At 46.3% G+C, this 19,525-nt stretch overlaps 1 protein-coding gene across 3 annotated transcripts in view; it reads left to right on the forward strand.

Moving 5' to 3' along the window:
- The window catches only part of PPFIA1 (PTPRF interacting protein alpha 1), a 92,851-nt gene that overhangs the window by 61,621 nt on the left and 11,705 nt on the right, over positions 1–19,525 (forward strand). For 2 of the 3 annotated variants that reach the window (XM_069066544.1, XM_069066545.1), the window contains 6 exons: positions 452–683; positions 5,510–5,661; positions 7,000–7,172; positions 9,275–9,368; positions 17,568–17,649; positions 17,775–17,975. In XM_069066544.1, coding sequence (XP_068922645.1) covers positions 452–683; positions 5,510–5,661; positions 7,000–7,172; positions 9,275–9,368; positions 17,568–17,649; positions 17,775–17,975 — 934 coding nt within the window. Of the gene's footprint in view, positions 1–451; positions 684–5,509; positions 5,662–6,999; positions 7,173–9,274; positions 9,369–17,567; positions 17,650–17,774; positions 17,976–18,747; positions 18,811–19,360; positions 19,388–19,525 lie in introns of all 3 variants that reach the window. The other variant, XM_069066546.1, reaches the window with a different exon arrangement.

Genomic DNA, 19,525 nt, shown 5'->3' on the forward strand with positions numbered 1-19,525 from the left:
TAAGGAGCCTCATCCTCTTCAGTCAGAAGAGACGGAGCCCCAAACTGGCCCAGGCTTCTACTTGCTGTCTTCCTTGCTGTGCAGGATTGAAACCCAAGGCGTTGACGTGTGAGAGGCTTATTGTAGAGCCACCTGTTGGTGACCGGGGCAGGGGCTGACCCTGTTTCTGGGGCAGTAAGAGCAGTCCAGACCTGCAGTCCTCTAGGGAGCAGTACCCAGACGCCGGCCAAGTAGGGCTCTCCTGCCTCAGGAGTACTAGGCAGCAGGGCTGGCCTTTTAGTGAGTGCGTGCCCGCTGTCAAGCTCTGTGCTGGGCTGTGAGACAGGAGAAGCAGGGCTGCCCTCTGTTCCTTCAGAGTACCCTGTGTCAGCATCTGCAGTGTGTCTGTGGACAAGGCTGCTTTCTGTCCACATCATAGGCACTAAGGTACTAACAAGCCCTTTTGTTGTAGATTGATTCAGGAAGAAAAAGAAAATACAGAGCAGCGGGCAGAGGAAATTGAGAGCCGTGTGGGCAGCGGGAGTTTGGACAATCTTGGGCGGTTCCGGTCCCTGAGCTCCCTTCCCCCCCATCCTGGCTCCTGCCTCGCTGGCTCCTCTCCTCCGGGGAGTGGCCGCTCTACCCCACGGCGGCTCCCCCACAGCCCCGCCCGCGAGGTGGACAGATTGGGGATCATGACTCTAGTAAGTCTTTGCCCTTCTTTCTTTCCATTCTTTGTCCATTTCTCTCTGGTCTGAAGAAGCTGGGTGACCTCTCACAGTCTTGGTGCTTCGTGTAGAATTGTCTTGGCTAGCAAGCAAACCTAGAAACTAGTGAACTGAAACTGGTTTTGTATTTGGTTTACTCAGCCTGCAGACCTCTGAAGCACCTTATGCAGTGTTCTTTTTCTTGGGTTCCTGGCTGGGTCAGAGGAGCCACAGCCTAGTTCATGGGCAGCACCGATAGAGAAAGCGCCAATAGCATAAATGCGCCAAGGCAGGATTTGTAACATGTCCCAGCCAGCTTTGCAATGTGGTCAGGAGATAGATTAGTGAAGGTGAGGGATGCAGAAAGTGTGGACAGTGAAGGGAGAGAGTTCTCAGGACAATTCCTGGAGGAGGTGGGATTTCAAGAGCTTCTACAAAGGCTAACCCACCTCTTTGACACTAACGGAATTCCAGGTGTCGACTGCTGACCCTCACGTGCCAAGCTGTTTTTATAAAGCAGCATTGGTGCTTGCTGATTCCCGAGTTACTCTGACCACCCTGCTGGCAGGAGCTCTGAGCCCCCCAGCAGAGGGAGGAGCGTGTCCTGCTGGGCACTGCCCAGGGCCTGCAGAAGGAAATGGGCAGCAGCAGGTGTCTGCACCCTCCCTGCCTCCCAGGCCAGCTGTCTAGCCACTGACATGCTGAAACCATAATGAGGAGAGGGTGCAGACCCCAGCTGCCTTCCTCAGGCTGGCCACAGATACCACCAAGTGTCTCCTTAGTGTGCTGATTTTACTGTGGAATGCAGGCTCGCCTCTCCTGTCTGCCCTCTGCATGTTGCTGTGGTCACCTTCTTCTTCCCTTCCTTCCCTTCCATTCTTTTGACCTCCACCAATTTTATTACTAGTTAGTTCCATGTGTTAGTCAGCATCATGCTTTCTCTCTGTCACTAAAGCGGGTTCAGGGCCAGGGCAGTCAGTGTGCCCTTGGTGACTGGATCTGGCCCCTCCTTTGCCTTCCCCATTCCTGGTGGGCGCTTAGCATTGCTGCCCTGCCCTCCTTGGGGCTGCTGCTCATCACTGACACCAGACAGAAAATCTGGGCAGTAACCTCAGTTGTGCTGGCTCACAGACTCTCCTCCCTGCAATGTTTGGTTTTGATTTTGTGTGTTACCTTTTTGTTTTATTATTTTAGCCATTTCAGATTCATTTTTAATCCAGACCTCAGTTGCCCATCAGTCTGTAGCCTATTTATCTACCTCCCCTCCCAGTTCCATCCCACCCTATAATGAGCCTTCACAGCACTCTCAGGTAAAGCAAAGTAGACACTTTGAGGGTAAAATTGTGTGTCTGCATTAGACTTGGAGTATGTGAATGAACGTTTTTCCCCCGTTGGCCTTTCTTTTCCTTGTTTTCCAAACTTCAGCATTGGTGAATGTTCAGACTTAGTGCTTGTTACATTCTCATTCTGTCATGTAGCATCACTGAAGTTCCTTCCTTCCTCATACAGTTCTATGAAGTGCAGCAGGTACAAAGGGATCCGGATGCACCAGCATTTTTTGCGGGCCTTCCTGTTTTGGACTAACAGACCCACTTTTCTTTAAGCAAATCGGTTAAAGTGACTTCTCTCAAGCTGAAATCTAAAAGTAGATTTTACTGTACATTTATGACCTATTAACCATTATGATCTGTTCAGCGTCCAACCCCTTGAGGAAGGTTTTCACTGTCCAGTGTTAATATATGACGATACTTTAGTATCAGAATGGATTTTTGCAGGGAAGCAGGCGGGTCATGTTTAAAGCAGGAGACTTTCCAGACCCAGGATTCCATTCTTTTGTTTGTTCAGAGCGTTAATAAAAGTGAATGGCACACCGACCAGTGTGGAGAAATCACACCACGGCCTTGTGATCAGGACGGAGTGGAGAGTTGTCTCAGAGCATTTCTGTGATGTGCCGAGCTGCAGTCACTGCAGACATTTAGGAATCACTGGATGCATGACCTGAAAAGGTCTTTTCATTGACAGATTGTTCTTTCTTCTTCCCTATTCCCATTCCCCACGTTCCTCCTTAATGTGTTCGCCTGCCTAATGCTTTTGTTTTCACCTGCAGAGCTTACAATAAAACTGGTTTCTCTGAATCTCTTTTCTTTGCATGCATCTTTCAGCCTAGTGATTTAAGGAAACATCGTAGAAAGGTAAATCATTTAGCAACTTCATCTGACTTTGTGCTTTTCCATAAACTTGTGAAAAATCTCTGGTGTAGCTTGGTGCCCCCTGTTCCCCAGAGCTGAGCTTGTCTCCACGGTGCTAGTGAGTCTTGCACAACTGGGAGAATGTGAATGTGTCACAAGGAAACCTTAGCTGCTTCAGAATCATTTCTCCCCTCTCCTTGTTCCATCCACTTTTCCATTGGGTGGTTTAGAAATTTGCTTAAAGTAGGCTGCTGTGTTTTATAAAATATTAACTTGGGGCGGCTGGGTGGTGCAGTGAATACACCACCGGCTTTGGAGTCAGGAGGACCTGAGTTCAAATTCGGCCTCAGACACTTAACACTCACTCACTAGCCGCGTGACCTTGGGCAAGTCACTTAACCCCAATTGCCCTGCCCTCCCCCCTCCAAAAACATAAAATAAAATATTAACTTGAAATCTTGCTTGTTGCCTTGATTCAGCCACATAATTTTAAGAGTCATTTAATCCAGCAGCCCACCAGTTGTGTCTTCACCTTTTTTGTGTCTTGGACCCCTTTGGCAGTCAGGTGAAGCCTCTGGATTTCTCAGAATAACACGTTTAAATAATGGAAGGACATACTAGATTTCATTTAGGGGAAAGAGGTGGGTGAAATCGGTATGGCTATATACGCAAACATGCACACTCATATACAGACACACATGTAAATGGTACCTAATGTTTCTGTCTGTGACCAGTAGCAATGGTAATATAGTTAATGGTATCATGTGTGTGTGTATATGTGTATGTATGTACGTGTGTGCACACATTCGTGGACCTCCTGAAATCTATGCACAGGGTCTAGGTTGAGAAATTCTTTTTTAAAGCATCCCCAAGAGACGGTTTGTCCAGCCTCTCCTTGGTCCTAGTGACAGTGGGCAGGTTCCTCCTTTGAGGAGGAGGGGTTCAGGACATTTTGGAGCAGCTCGAATTGTTCCATGTGGGTAATTCTGGCTGGGTCTGAGCTGTCTCTCTGGGACTTCTGCTCACTGGCCCTGTTCTGGCCCCTCTTTGCCTTGACTACCTCTTGGCTGTTGGGTAATTGCAAAGATGGCCTTTGGCTCTTTCTGCTTAGCCGCCACACCCCCTTCCTCTTAGCTCTTTTACTAAAATTCCCTTCTCCAGGGAAATGTCATAGCCCCCCATTTCAGGATCCACTCAGGGTATGTACTTGGCTGTGTCCCTTCTGAAAAGCAGCACTCCAGGTGCATCCTGGGTGTGAACTGAGGCGGCCTGAGATGTTGTTATTGGTGGTGACAGCACCTGTCATCTCACAGGCCTCCCAGGCACTTTGAATAGATGGGTGATAGATTGATGGAGGGTCCTTTTCACCTCTATCTTGGGAATTGTTTTTTAAGTGAGCGGTTTTTGCATTTATGTCTGTTAAAATTTGTTTGGTCGGTTTCACCTTACTGAGATATTCTGAGTCATTAGTAAAGAAATTAGAACAGAATTAAAGATTAACCCCAGAGCTTTTCATGTCCAAGGTTTTTTAGTTGTAGCGTTACAGAGCTCGGCCTTGTGCTAAACCCCAGTCAGATTGAGTCATTGTGCCGTTAGGCAGCTTTGAATGGTGACCTCAGTGATTCCAAACGTCAGTAAGTGCCTGCTACTGCTGGGCACCTTAGAAAGTCGGTTTGATGTGGCCGTTTTCCAGGGCTGCTCAGTGAGAGCAATCTGACCTGATCTTAGTGGAACTCTGGTCATGTTTACCTGCGTGCATGCAGACCACACAGACTCCCACTGGGGCCCAAAGGGGTTCATCCCCCGAAGCCTTTGGCCCCATCAGGAAGCCCTGCCTATTTGCCATGTGTGAAGGTATTTTAAAAGCGTTTCCAAATGCTTAGATTTGTGTGTTATATTATTTATTTTAGCATTTTTAATAGATTCCATTGATTTGCTGAAGATATAAGATCCAGCAGAGTCAATGAGCTAAGTTATTTCATGAAATCACATTTTTCTAGGAAAACTGTTGTCACCCCATCCCCACCTTGCCAGCCCAGTTAAAAATCACTAGCTATGGCAAAGGGTGAATTTCTCTTGAATGTCCTGCCTTTCCCTTCTAATCTTTGAGTTATGACATGTAGAAAGGCCGTTGGCTTCTGTCTAAGCATCATTTAAATGTCTTCGAGCTTGCAAAGGACCTTGGGGAATGTTGAGCATCCAGGGGTGCAGGCTGTGAATGGAGGAGCCAGGTTCTGATGCTCCCTGGGCATGGCATTTACCCTTGTGGAGCTACTTCATCCGTGCGATGTGGGGAGTCACACTGCTGACCATAGGGGAGGCCTGAAGATTCAAACTCTGAAAGAATGCCCCTTGTTATCATTATTCTAAAGGTTGGGGTCTCCGAGGCCCCTACCCAGGTCTCGCTGGACCCAGGTCTCACAAGGACCGTGATTCCCATCCTGGGGCCTTTTCCAGGACCTTTTAGTTATGCTCACTGAATTGGAATTAGCTATTGCCAGGGTTTGACTCTGCTCAGAGCATTTAGCGTCCTTGGGGGAGGGGTTTCAGGCTTTAAATTCTGAATTGAAGATACAGAAATGACCTCTCTCAATGGCTCTTCGATAGTTTTTAAATCTCTTTCATCTCTTCTAGTTGCCAGCTTCAAGAGAAGAGGTACGAGATGACAAGACAACCATAAAATGTGAAACATCCCCCCCTTCGTCCCCAAGGTCCCTTCGTCTAGACAGAGTCCACAAAGGGGCTCTGCACACCATGAGCCATGAGGATGTCCGGGACATTCGGAAGTAAGTGGCCTGTGGAGCAGGGGCACGCGTCCATGCCTGGCTGGCCTGCCCACACTGCCTCCCACTGACCCGGGGTTTCACAGTACTAAGTCTGTTTGCCTTTTTCATCACGTGTGGCCGGCCCAGCTGAAAAGAATGCGTGTACGTTCTCCTTAGACGGTCTGCTAAGCGGCTGGACCCTTCTACGATCACAAGTGCTGGTTTTACAAGTTACTGTCACATAGCCTTTCATGCTTTCTTATGATTCTTAACACACTTTTCCTTAAAAACTCTGGACAGACTAAGGATAAAGCAGACTGTCATTGCTAACGACCTCTCTTCTCACAGTGGTCTGCCCCTAGAAGTGAGAAAAAGGCAGCTTAGAGGAGGCCACTGACCAGCCCTCCTCAGCCCACCCTGCGTGGTGCCGCTCGAGGGAAGTTTTACTGGAACGCGACTTGGCTGGCAGAAATGGCCCAAAACCTCCTGAGAAGATGGTATTTTGTGCAGTTTTTGAAAGGCTTTATTTTGTGCTGTGATAACAAACAGCCTCGGGAGTATTGTGAGGCCCTGTGCAGTAATGCGTTTGCCAAGTTATCACACGTATGAAACTTTGAAAGGCATGAAGTCAAAGAGCGGTTTGGGAGCGTGTTTGTTCTGCTTTCTGATGAATTTCTGTACATGTGGAATCAGCGTCTGTACCAAAGCCTTCAGGTTCGCTCGGGAGGCAGTGATAAGTAAATGTCCAGTCTTTTCATGCCAAAAAGAATGAGAAATTCTCCTTGCCTTCACATCCATGTGGTGCAATGAGTAGAGTGCGGTTTGGTGCCACAAAGACTGGGGTTCAGGCCTTGCCTCAGTTTTCTCAGCTGCAAAATGGTGAGAATGTCAGCTCCTTCCCAAGATGGTTTTGAGAATCAAGTGAGATAATGTACATAAAGCTTTTCACAAACCTTAAAGCAGTATGTGAATGGCAGTGGTTATCATGATCATCAGCACAGGACTGTCAAATCAATGCAGAAAAGCTTTGTAGCACTTGCTGATGTGGGAGCATTCTTGTAAAAGCCATTGTGGTGTGCTTAATACTCTGTGTGGGAGTCAGTTTCAGATTCAATCCACCTTTTCAGAGAGAGATTTGAAGCAAGCTGGAAGTGAATCGGAGTGTTTAGAGCTCCTACCAGGCTCACATTATGTGCGTTTCCTCAGTTTTGCTTACTGGCATTTGAAATAAATACCACATTTGTTTTCTGTAGCGGGGCTGGAATTTTTGTTTAAAAATGTGAAGAATAAGGCTTATATGGTTAATTTTTTTATATCATGATACATATTTGAAAGACTAAAAATATTCTTTCTTTCAAGTTCCACAGGTTCACAAGATGGTCAGGTCAGCAACCCCAGCAGCAGTAATAGCAGCCAGGATTCCCTTCATAAAGCGCCCAAAAAGAAGGGCATCAAGTCCTCCATCGGTCGCTTGTTTGGGAAGAAAGAAAAGGGCCGGCCTGGACACACTGGCAAGGAGTCCCTGGGGCCAGGTCGGTTATTTTCCAGTAGCTTATGTAACCCTTTGGATTGGGGAGGAAAAAGTGGCTTACCTCATTTCATTTTAATTTCTTCAAGTGAGAGTGCTTTGATTTTTAACATTAATTTAAGTACGCAATTTGTTATGAGCTTAATTTGTAACATCAGTTGCTAAGTGAATGACCCATAGTGTGAGGCCAGGTCTGGGTATACACAGTCAAAAGCTCATGAGTCTTGAGCTGGAAGGACTCTTGGAGGTTCTGTTGCACAACATGTTCTTGAATGAAAGCCCCCTTGGGAGCCATCCCAGCGTGTGACTGTTGAGCCCTGGTTTCAGGCCCCGCTTCTATGCCTGTCATGTGACACTCTCATGCACATTGAGTTTGCAGCCCATTGGAACCCCTAGATCCTTTTCCTGTGGAAGTTGGCTTTGGGAGTCCATTTTTCTTGGATTTTACCCATTCCAAGCCTGCTTGGATCTTTTTTGACTCCAGCATGCTAGATATTCCTGCCAGATCTGTCTTTTCTGCATATTTGCTGAGTCCAGAGAGATCCCTGCTGCCCTCTACTGTAGCAGCCTTCCAAAGTCACATCCCCTCACTGATACCTAGTCTTGGGTCTGGTTGCTTAGTTGTTTCTGAACCTACCTTGCCATAGTTTCACCTGATCTCCCTCATCCACAGTCAGAACTCTCTTTAATACCTTTTGGAATGCTGTGAAAAATCCCAGTTAATCTCTCTAGCCCTAGAGGGGTTCTGAGGTCTCTCAGTCGTACAGTTTGTTCTGCAGGCCCCAGGAGCCTGTGAGCTTTTCCTGCCATCACTGGATGGACTGTATGCTTAAACCCTCTGCATTGTCATTGGCAGGAGAGTGACCTGAAGGTACCTCCATTCTTCAGTGAAATCAGAGCCTAATGTGTCTGGTTATTATGGAGGAGTGTGTGTGTGGTGGGGGGAGGGGGAGATTCTTTTCAGTGTAGTTGGTTTTTATTTACTAAAAAAAAAAAGACACTGCTTAGAGAATTATGTTCAAAGTCTAGTATTTGATTTTGCTGTGGCTCACGTTTAAAGTTGTTGCCTACTTGGAAGCTTCTTGCCCTGCAGAGCAGTGTAGGGTTTGTGAGGTCACTCAGGTGGAAATCAGAAGTGTCCTTGTGTGTCCATGCGGTCGGGGTGTTTGCTCCCGATCCCTTGTCAGATCTGCCCTCTAGTGCCCTGCAGCCAGCAGGGTTTGGCATCTTCCTTTTCCCTGACCTCTGTAGCACGGTTCTTTACCTGAGGTTCACAAAACTACATGGCTATTCCAAATAATTGATTTTCTTTGTAATTCTAAGTATTTTACTTGATTCATTTTGAAAGATGCCGAGAAGGGATTCATGGCCCAAAGTCAGTTAGCCTCCTCCAGAGTGTGCGTGTGTGAGACTGATGGGGAGGGGAGCACAGGCAATGGTGCTGGGGCAGAAGGAAGCGACTTAATCTCTTGTCAGGCTCAGCTTTCTAACCTGTTCCTCATTGGTGTCTTGTCAGCTGCTAGTCTGCTTTCATCTGTGTATAAAACTAACTTGTGAGTAAATGGCCTGGAGAGAGAAAGGCTTTGAATAATGAACATCTTTACAGTTAGCATCTCTCTGATGGTGCCCCCCATTTTGGTATCCTTCTACCTCTCCTGACTTACCCCCGCTCCCCTGGAACACGGGCCTGGCATGGGCCATGTATAGAGTCTGAATTGAGGAGCTCCTCTTCTGCCCCTCCCTCAGCACACACAGGCAGAGATGGTGGCCATGGGCCATGGGCATTCGCCTGCGTGTTGTCACCTCGTGGCTAGAAAGAGGCACCCAGCTTCTGAGCAGGACGTTTGTGCCTTTGTTGTCCAGTCTAGTGAGTGTGTTCAGGTACTGTGGGGCCTCAATTTCTAGATTGCTGGTCTGTCAGGCACCTTTTTTCACCATGATAACAGGCCTTTGCCTTGGACTGTTTATTGTTTTGTTTGTCAGCTGCAAAGTCTAGCGTGTGTGTCCTGGGAACTCGTGCTGAGCATTTTGGGGCCGAAGCGACTCCTTGTCCATATCATTGCTGTGCTTTACAGTTCCCGACTCTTGGATCTTCTTCCTTTGTAGCTGGTGTTACAGACATGGACAGCTCCTCTCAAGATGCTTTAGGAATTAACAAATTGGGAGGCCAGGCTGAAAAGAACCGAAAACTACAGAAAAAGTGAGTTATTTGTTAATGTTTCCCTCTTCCACTGACTTTATTCAAAGGAATGATTTGCTTTCATGAGCTTATTTGTTAATTATGCTGTTTGATGCTTCATACGTTTTATTATCTCATCCTGAGAAAGAGTAATTGGTGTAGACTTTAATGAACCAAGTGCTTAAATTTTATTTTCTGTGAATTTTGAATCCTATCTGTAATGGATTTTCAAAATGCAAAGCAACTCGGTAAAGTAGTCACTTTAAAATAGAAGTCCTCAAAAATTATGGAACACAGCCCTTTGGGCTGCATTTCATAGAACCAGGAAATATGAGTGTTGGAAGGGACCTAGGAGAACCTGAGCCAGACCTACAGAAGGCTCCTCCCCTGCCCAGCATGTCCAGGAAGCTGGCATCCGGCCCGTTCCTGGAGCTCTCTGGGTCCCAAGGCAGTCTCTGCCACGTGGGGGTTGTTTAGATGGTCACAATCGGGGTGGTTTTCTTTAGGCAGCTTCTCTGTCTTGCTTCCTACAGGCCACAGACCGTCTTGGTGAGCACTTAGCAAGTGCCTTCTTGTGTGCTAGGAGCTAGACTCAATGCCGGGATAGGAAACAAGGTTTACAAAATTACAGCTTTTGGCTCCCTCTCATGGAGCTTACATTGTGATGGGGAATGACGTGCAGATGACTTTATACAAATGAGATACGTGCGTGTGTGTGTGCGTGTGTGTGTGCGTGCGCACGTGCTAATGTGAAGGGGGGTCTGGGTAGGACTTGTTAGAGAAGCTGGGAGTTTGGCTGAGACTTGTCCACACAGTGCAACGTAGCTGTGTCTCCTCCCTCTTGTGCTTGTGATCCCAGGTATCATACGTCATGTATGTCCCACTGAATTTTATCCCGTTAGATTCAGTCCACATTTCTGCTTGACTTTGCTCTCTTTGTCCTGTCCTGATGTTGTTTAGTTCTTGGCTGCTTTATGGTGTGTGGGCAGTATCGCCTCTAGCCTTCTGTCATGTGCTGAGTGGAGAAGCCTGCCATCCACGTCTTTATCCAGGTCATTGCTGGACATGAGAAATAGCCTGGAGCCAAGCAGAGAATCCTGGACCTCTCTAGGAGAGGCACAAGGGTGGGGAGCCTGCAGCTTTGAGGCACATGTGGCCTTCTAGATCCTTAAGTGTGGCCTTTTGACACTTGACCTCAAGGCTGCAGGTTCCTTACTCCTGCAAAAGACCATGAATGACCTCTTTTTGACCCGTCATTCCTCCAATTGCAAACCCCTTGGACTCAGGCATTATTTGGTTGTCCTCATCATAAATTTTATCAGAAGCCATTCCTATGGTATTTTCTCATTCTACTACTCCTGCAGAGGCAGTGCGTATCCTGACACTGCCTTTTGTTGATGAAACCCATTGTTCAGCCATCAACCCCTGCTTTTCTACATGGCCACTAATCATCCTTGTTCCAGTGTGCTCCAGCATTCGCCAGCAAATGAGGCTCTTTTGTGTTTGGGGAAACGGAGGCATTTTGCTCTCCTGCTGTTTGGGGGTCAGCACTCTGCTCTCTTTTTCAAGGCCAGTCTTTCCCTTGATGATGCCTCTTGTTCCACATTATTATCTTTAGTCTGACTTCAGGAGGAAAAGGAAGAGGGAACTGCCTTGTCATCATCATGCCTTCCTGCGCTTCCGATGGGTTTGAAGGACCTTGAATTTGTACACAGTTTGTGTATTTCACATACTTCTATTTAGGCCACTGGTGGCTCAGTGATAATGGTGCTGGGCCTGGAATCACAAAGCTCTGAATTCAAATCCAGCCTGACATTTTATAGGTTTTTGACCCTGGGCAAGTCACTTAACCTCTGCCTGCCTTAATCCACCGCAGGAGGAAATGGCAGATCCCTCCAGTGTCTCTGCCAAGAAAACCCCAAATGAGGCCACGAAGAGTCAGGCATGATGGAGAAAGGACTGAATCACCGCGTGCTTCTGCTTGATTACTGAATATGTGGGTCTGGGTTTAGATGCCTGCCCTGATGTTGCCTGGGGAGAGGTGGGAGACTTCTTCATGAAATCCTTGTTCCACATTTTCAGCCTTTTTTTTAAGGCCGCATATTTTATAAAACTTATTTCTCATTTTACAAGTAGAGTATGAAATGTAGCCTTCCAAGTAATGGGCAGTATTTCAGTTGTGTGGTTTTAAGTAGTCAGGTGATCAAGGTCAGGATATTCTGCCACGCCCAGTTTGTTGATATGAAAGTTGGGTTTAGGGCAGGGACTGGTCAGTCACTGACATTAAAAGCCCAATGACAACGACAGAGAGGATGTTCTAAAGGCTCATCCTTGAGTAACAGAAGAGAAGGCTTGGATGCATTTAGTGGAAAGGCTTGCCCCGTGTCTGTGCGGAAGAAGCACTGAATCTTGCTTCCATCTTTTCTTCTATAAAGTAGGGCGTTATCTTTGACCTCTTTAAATACCAGTGTGGAAAAGTTAAAAATGGATGAGCTTGATAGGGAAGAGGGACCAGATAAACTGGAAAATAATACTGAAGCTGCTTCTGAAACAGAATAGGTGCTTTGTCCTCAAAGAGATAACCTGCTCATCTGAGAAGGCAAGAGAGTTTGGAAAGATGGCGCAGGATGTGTCTTGGGGTGGATGTCAGCGAGGGTTAAGAAGAGGGAGACACCACGCACAGGGCACTTGGCAGAAAAGTGCCGGGCGGCAGTGCTGTGGGAGAGCCCCAGAGATGAGCAACTGAGGGAGGGCAGGCTGTCTGCAGCCGGCCCTCTGCTTTCCCTTCTCCCCCCAATGGCATTTATTCCTTGTGTGGACGTTCCATGAATCCTCTTCTGAGCTCCATTCTCTAATACAGGTTCCAGTACCAGTTCTTCCCTGTGGGTGAGGGTGTGCAGGGAATGAGAGGAGGGATGGAGAGAGGCCCCATCCTCCTTGTCTCCCTGTGCCTAGGGCCACCCACAAAGTGTGCACGTGGGCAAGGTTTTGCTACAGAAGAAGCATCACTTTTATTTCTCCTGGGTTGTAGTTTCTAAGTCATTTTGAGGAGATTATAAATATCTAGGAATGAGAAAGAAATTTGTTTTTTAAGATGATTGATCCATCAAATAGAAAATGAATTGTAAAAGAGTCTCAAATCAGGTTAAAAATAGCTGTGCAGCCCTGGTGGAGATTCTTTTCTTCATTGGGCCATGCGCCTGGGAGAGTCTTTCTTGACGGCTTCTGGACCCTAGCGGCGACCTCTGATTGCCTGTTCTTCAATTCCCTTGCTTTGCAGGAATAGGCCCTTTCCTGACCAGGGCTGAGTTAGGATGTTTTTTTTTTCCCCCAAGATGCAGTGGGTGCGTTATTGGGGTTAACCCTAAAGAGGTGACAGAAGGAAAGGATTGAAGTGATTTTGCTACAGTTAGGATGATTTTTGAAGGATTTACATATTCTCCTGGTATGGAACTTAACATGAGCTTTTGGGTGAATAGGTGGCCTCAGTTTTCTTAGAGATATCAAATAAAGAATAAGAACATTGTGATTAGCTTTGATTTAACAATATATGTTTTTTGATTGAACAATATATGTTTCTGCCAAAGTAAATGAGAATTTCTAGAGAAGTGATCCCCAAAGTCAAGGACAGAATGTGACTCTGATCTCCAAGGGGTATTTGTTCAGCCACTGGACCAAGAGCTAGACAATGGCCTGGCTCCTGGCTTTCCTTGCTCAGCCACCCCTGTCCTTTCATTTCTCAACACTCCCCTACTTTGCCCCCTTCACCACCCTCCCAACCTCTGCTGCACAGCAGAATCTGAGACTCTCACCTTGACCATGATGCAGGCTGCCACGGGTACCGCAGTGATGACCCACACTCCTGTCCCTGCCTCCAGGAGTCCCCCATCAAGCTGTGGCTGTGGCAGCTGTCCCCTGGCGTGCTGGGATGCTATGACTGGGAGAGAGGGTCCCAGTGCTCTCACCCATTGTCTGGTCTGTGGGAGGCTTGGGAGCTCATTCCACCCTCTTTACCGCTGCGAAACCTCGCCCAATTTCTGTCAGGACTGTCGTCATCATCTCTGCAGCCCCCCAGGTTCTTTTCCTCGGCTGTTTGTTTTCCCTTGTCCAATATGTCCAAACAGCCGACACGTCTGGCTTGTGCTTCCACATTTCTCAAATCTGCCTCTGTCTGTTCCCAAGCGCTTCTCCAGACCAGGCCCTCACTGTTGACTCTGTGTCACAGATCCCATTAGTCCAGACACATGTAATGTGGACACACCTAGTACGGTGTTAGACTCAGTGCATGTTCGCTGCTCGGGATGGTAGGATCAGTCAACTTCATTCCTTCTTGCTCTATAGAACTGACCCCCTTTGAGCCTCTGGCAGCCAGAAGTGCCCACCCAGAGTGTGGGGCCTCGCTGCACCATGGCCCTGATGTTCTCTCACAGTTTAGTAAATGTCTGTGTCCTCTAGGGGTACTGTGGGACTGAGGCTGGATGGCCAGACCTGCCCCCAGCTCCTCTTCCTCACACCTTTGTTTTTCCTGCTTTTTCTTCCTGCTGAAAGCCACACACATGATCTTAGTTGACTTTGCGATGAGCAATTCCTTTTCAGACGGTGTCCAATAAATTGTCAGTCCGTTCTAGTATATTCTCTGCCTGGTAGGTCCTTTGAAGTGAAATTAATAGCAATTATTTTAATAGCTAAAGTGTACTTGAAATTGCAGAAATTTACCACTTTGTAAGATTTTTAAAAATATATCCCAGCACCTCCCGTGTTGAAAATGCTTGTTGTTTGATTCATTGATTATTTTAAACCTAATATTAAAACGTAACACTTTGTCTCTTGGGATGTCATGTGGGAAATGCTTCCTCTGACTCGGTGTTTTATTCCACAGCCTTTTTCATAATATCCTTACAGGCTGCGAAGTGTCAGTGCACTTTTTCATCTTTTTTTGTTATGGGAACAAGAGCAGCAACAGATTATTTTTTTTAGTGCTTATTATATCAATCTTCTCTCTGTAATCCCCAAAGCCCCACGTGACCAAGAAAAAGAAAAGAGGCCGCCAGACCCAGGTGTTGCCTCTGAGGTCTGTTTCCTTATCAGATCTCTTGGATGCAGAAAGTCTGTGGGGTTTTTCTAAAACTAAAGGGAGGTGGTTAATTGGCAAAAAAAAAATTTCTCATGAGTCTCTATTGTGTTTTTAAAAATTAATTTTTGTTTCAGAGGTAGAATTGTAGAGATTATTTACTCTGAACCACTTGATGCACTCCATCAGAGTTGGGACTGAAGTGATGAATGCCTGCTAGCTTGATATCTTGGAGCACCTGAAATCTGTTGTGTGCTTTGGAATGTACCTACAGGTTCCCAGCAAAAGCTCAGTGGTTATGACCCAAAGACTGTGACAGAAGTGCTTCCGTTCATTAGGCACAATGGGGTAGGAAAAGCCCCTTTCCCTTCCTGTTCTGGGGCCCCCCAGCAGCACAGCTGGGCACAGGGGGATGGCAAGGCCAGGCCCATCACTGAGGTGCTCACCACATGCCTATGGATGAAATTATTCTGAGCAGTGTGAAGTACAGACTTGGGCACAAAGCTGGGCTGATTTGGAAATCGCAGAGAAGCTTTGTCGCTTCCTGAGGATCTTTGCTCTGTGGAGTCTGATGTGGGTTAGAGCTTGAGGAGAAGGAGAGCCTCGCCGACACTTGGGGGGCTCTGTCTGTCTTGGACAAACGTTCTCAGACAGTCCTCGGCCTCCCAGGGTTTTCGGTCTTTGTGTGTCTCTTCAGGGCCCAGCTTTGTGCCTGAGCACTTACGTGAGTGCTGTGGGAGAGGGGGAATGAATGAATGAATGAATGAATGAATGAATAATGAATGAATGAATGAAGTCTGGGCCCAGGTTGCTGTGCTCTGGTCAGCGGGAGCCCCTCCTTGCACTTCTTCCACTTTATATGCTGGGTTCACAATGGGGGATTTCCCTTTTCTGTTTCTCCCTGGGTCCTCTAGGGTGAAATCAGGGTAAGTCTTATGGTAGGTTTTGTGTGGTTTTGGTGTTTTACTTTCTAAGTATTCTTTTTGCTTTTTGGAGGGCAATTGGGGTTAAGTGACTTGCCCAAGGTCACACGGCTAGTATTTTTTGAGTTAAGTGTCTGAGGCCGGATTTGAACTCAGGTTCTCCTGACTCTGGGGCCAGTACTCTATTCACTGCGCCACCTAGCTACCCTACTTCCTAAGTATTACAAAAACCTTTCATTTATGTTTACCAAGGAAATAGTTCATTTTATCATGGAATATATACTTAAAATGGCTCCATTCCCATTAATACTTCCATGCCAGTGTGTGTCATGTCTTCTTTTTAACAGCATGTTGTGTATTTGTGATGTGTATATTTATTTTAAAGCTATCTTTTTCTGATGAACTTGTAAATTGTGTTTTAAAAAAACAGCACCACCCTCTTATCTCCCCCTCCTTTCCCTCCCCCTCAGGCTCTCCTTTTATACCTCATAGTTTGGAGATAGGCTGGGGTGTCTGAAGGCCCTGCCAGGGGGATGCCCGCCCAGGCAGGGGCTGCCAAGCTGGAAGGCCTTTGCAGTGGGCCCTAACAGCAAACAAAATGAGCATTTTCCTGTTTCAGATAGAACAGACAAGCTTCTTGCCTGGAACGAGCAGGCCCTGGTGTGGACAGTTGGATCTTCTTTTTAAGGGTAGAATAAACTCCACATGGAACTTTCCAGGGTGTCCTGCTTGTTGGTGCTGCCTTCAGGTGCTCCCTCCGCTCTCTTAAGTGAAGTTGGAAAAGTCCTTTTGGCTGCCCTTCTTGCCACCAACCCCCAGTGGAGAGAAAGACCAGTCTGCTCAGTCCGTATTGGCAGCGTCTGAACATGTCTCTCGCTCTTTCCTGGGAGCCATTCTTCCCTCTCTGATGAATCCAGATGCTCTCAGCCCTCTGTGGTCACAGTCACCCTTCTTAAGGCTTCCAGAGTCTGGGGTTTTCTGTTCTTGTACACATTGTTCTCCTGGTTCTGCGTGGTTTGCTAGATGTCAGTTAAAGTTTCCCCAGATTTATCTGAGACGATCCCTTTCATCATTTCTTATGGCCCAATAATACTCCATTAATTCATTTATCACAGTTAATTCATTCTTTTCCAGTTCTTCAGTATAGCAAAAAGAGCTGCTATCATCAATTTTGTTGTCTGCTTCCTTTTCTCTCTCATTTAATCTCTTTGGGCTACAGACATAGTAGTAGCATCTCTGGGTCATTTAGTAACTTTGGGGGTGCATTTACAAATTGATTTCCAGGATGTCTAGACCCACAGTGCATTCATGCCTCCCAGGCCCTCCTTTTTAACCATTTGGGCCAGTCTAATGGGTGCGAAGTAGAACCACAGAGTTGTTTTAATTTGTATTCCTTTAATTATTAGTGATTTGCAGCATTTTTTCATGTGTCTTTTTTGTTTGTGTAGTATTTTATTTTTTCCCAATTACTTGTAAAAAACAGTTTTTAGCATTGGTTTTTAAAACTGAGTTCCAAATTCTCTTCCTTCCTCTCTCCTCACCACCCCCCATCATTGAAAAGGTGAGCAGTTTGATGTGGATTGTGTGTGTGTGTGTGTTTGTGATATATTTGAAATCCAAAACATTTCCATATTAATCATTGTGAAAGAAAACATAGACAGAAAAACTCAAGAAAATAAAGTCCCAAAATTATGTTTCAGTATGTATTCAGACACAGTTCTTTCTCTGGGGATGGATAACATTTTTCATCCTAAGTCCTTCAGAGTTGGCTTGGATTGTTGTATTGCTGAGACTAGCTAAGTCATTTACAGATGATCATCTTACAATATATTTTTTTAAAGCAATCGGGGTTAAGTAACTTGCTCAAGGTTACATGGCCAGGTGTTTCTGGGTGGGTGCTAAGTGTCTGAGCCCGGGATTCGATCCCCAGGTCATCCCGACACTGGAGCCAGTATTCTTACTCGCTGTGCTACCTGGCCTCCCCATCTTACAATATTTTTTTAAAAATTTATTTACTTACTGTTTATTCACATCATTCAGTTCCACAGCCCCTTGAGTTCCACATTTTCTCCCCCTCTCTCTCCTCCCCCCTCTCCCCCAAGGTGGCATGCAAGTCAGATATGGGCTCTCCAGATACCTGTATCTACAGATTCCCTCTGTTTGGGTAAACATCTTTTCGATATTTTACAGACATGTACAGCTTCTTATTTTGTTCTGATTTTTTAGGCATGAGCTGCTGGAGGAAGCTCGCAGACAAGGCCTGCCTTTTGCCCAGTGGGATGGGCCAACTGTGGTCGTGTGGCTTGAGGTAATGACATTGAGGAAGACTCTTGAAAGAGGCTCCTGGAATGTGTGCAGTGCCTTTCATCTCGTATGCATCCGTACTCGGCCGACTACTTGGTTGAGACTCAGTTTTCTATGTCTTTTTTCCAGTTGTGGGTCGGGATGCCTGCGTGGTACGTGGCTGCTTGCCGAGCAAATGTGAAAAGTGGGGCCATTATGTCTGCCCTGTCGGATACTGAAATCCAGCGTGAAATTGGAATCAGCAATCCTCTGCACAGGCTGAAGCTGAGGCTGGCCATTCAGGAGATCATGTCCTTGACAAGCCCGTCTGCCCCGCCCACGTCCCGGACGGTGAGCCCTCTGGAGTCTGAGGAGACACACAGTAGAATCGCCCAGCCCTTTCTGTTTCTACCTTTAATTTTAGCCAATACAAAGTAGGGCCGATGATCATTAATAGGAAGTGTGTGGTGTGTGGTTTGTGTCTGGCTTATCCTCGTAGCATCTCAACAAGTGGTGAATAGATTTAAAGAAACTTTACCCGTTACTTGAGATGCCTTTAAAAAAGACCTGCCGATGTTTAGATGGAAACTCGCTTTCATATTAACAGGCCTCAATTTGGGTCACTTGTCATCAGTTAATTTTAGTCTTTATATGAGCCAGGATCCCAGTGTTAAATCAAAGAAACAAAGAAAGCGGATTGCAGTTTATTTTATGATAGTAGAGACTTAGTATTTATTGATCGCCTGCTATGGCTTAGAGTGCAGCTGCATAATGACTGACAGCTGCTGGATCTTGCATTAGCTGTGTGATCATATCTTTTGGGCCACTTAAATAAACTGGAAAGAAAAGCCTTTTGTGAAATGTCAGATCCTCAGCTGTTACCTCTGATAAAATTGCCTTTTAAAAAGAGAAGACAGGAGGCTTGAAGGCTCCTGGGGGTCTGAAGCCCCCAGCAGCCTGGGCAGGTATCTTCATGTTAGGGACCTCTCCTCTGGGCTGTGGGCGCTGCTCTGCGATCCCAGGCCCTCTGGTGTCCCTGTGGCTTATGTTTTACAAACCCCCCTCCTCTTTGTTACTGCTTTCCTTTCGTGGAATGTGACTTATTGTCACCGGGTCATGTCAGACCACGGGGAATGTCTGGTTAACACATGAAGAGATGGAAAACCTGACAGCAACACCTCAGACGGTCAGTCTTGTACCTTTGTTGTTTGATTCATTTGCCTCTTTTTGTTGACCACAAAACTGATGTGGACTTATTGGAGATAATTATTTCTTTTAGGTATTAATTATTCAAAATCAGAATCATCATTGATGTGGTGTAAATTTTTAGTGCCCTGAAATTTTAGTGTGACTTTAACTCTTCTCAGAGAATCTTAATTTACTAATTTCTTACTGATTTGAGCTTAAGGTCTTTCCTTTCTTTCTCCCTCGCTCCCTCCTTCCTTTCTTCCCTCCTTCTTCCTTCCCTTCCTCACTGCTTTTCTCCTCTACTTCTCTTCCTTTTTCTTTCTTTCTGTAGAGGTGTTTGGCATGGAGGGGAAAAAACAGCCCTCTGCTCTTTATTTGCATGAAGAATGCCAGTTGCTTTGCATGGTTATTGCATGATGCCTTTGTCTTTGACCTTGCTCCGCTCCAAGTGTGATTTTGGGCCTGCTGCAGCATTTACTGGCTTGTGTCTCTGAACTCACCATTACTAATCATTGTCTCCTTTTGCTTTTTGAACCATGTGACGTCAGGACGATGAGGAGGGAAGCTGGGCTCAGGTTGGAGACTTTCTCTAATTGTCCTTCATTTTGTTGTGTGCGTCCCCCAGAGCAGTGAATGTACGTGGGCGTGGGCTTCTGCATGTCAGCAGCCTTCGGAACTCTCGAAAACTATTAATCATTTGATATCAAAACTGT

Source organism: Petaurus breviceps, unplaced genomic scaffold (genome assembly GCF_028583685.1).
Source record: "Petaurus breviceps papuanus isolate PSGF00001 unplaced genomic scaffold, PetGlider_PUasm1.0 90721, whole genome shotgun sequence".
Lineage (NCBI taxonomy): Eukaryota > Metazoa > Chordata > Mammalia > Diprotodontia > Petauridae > Petaurus > Petaurus breviceps.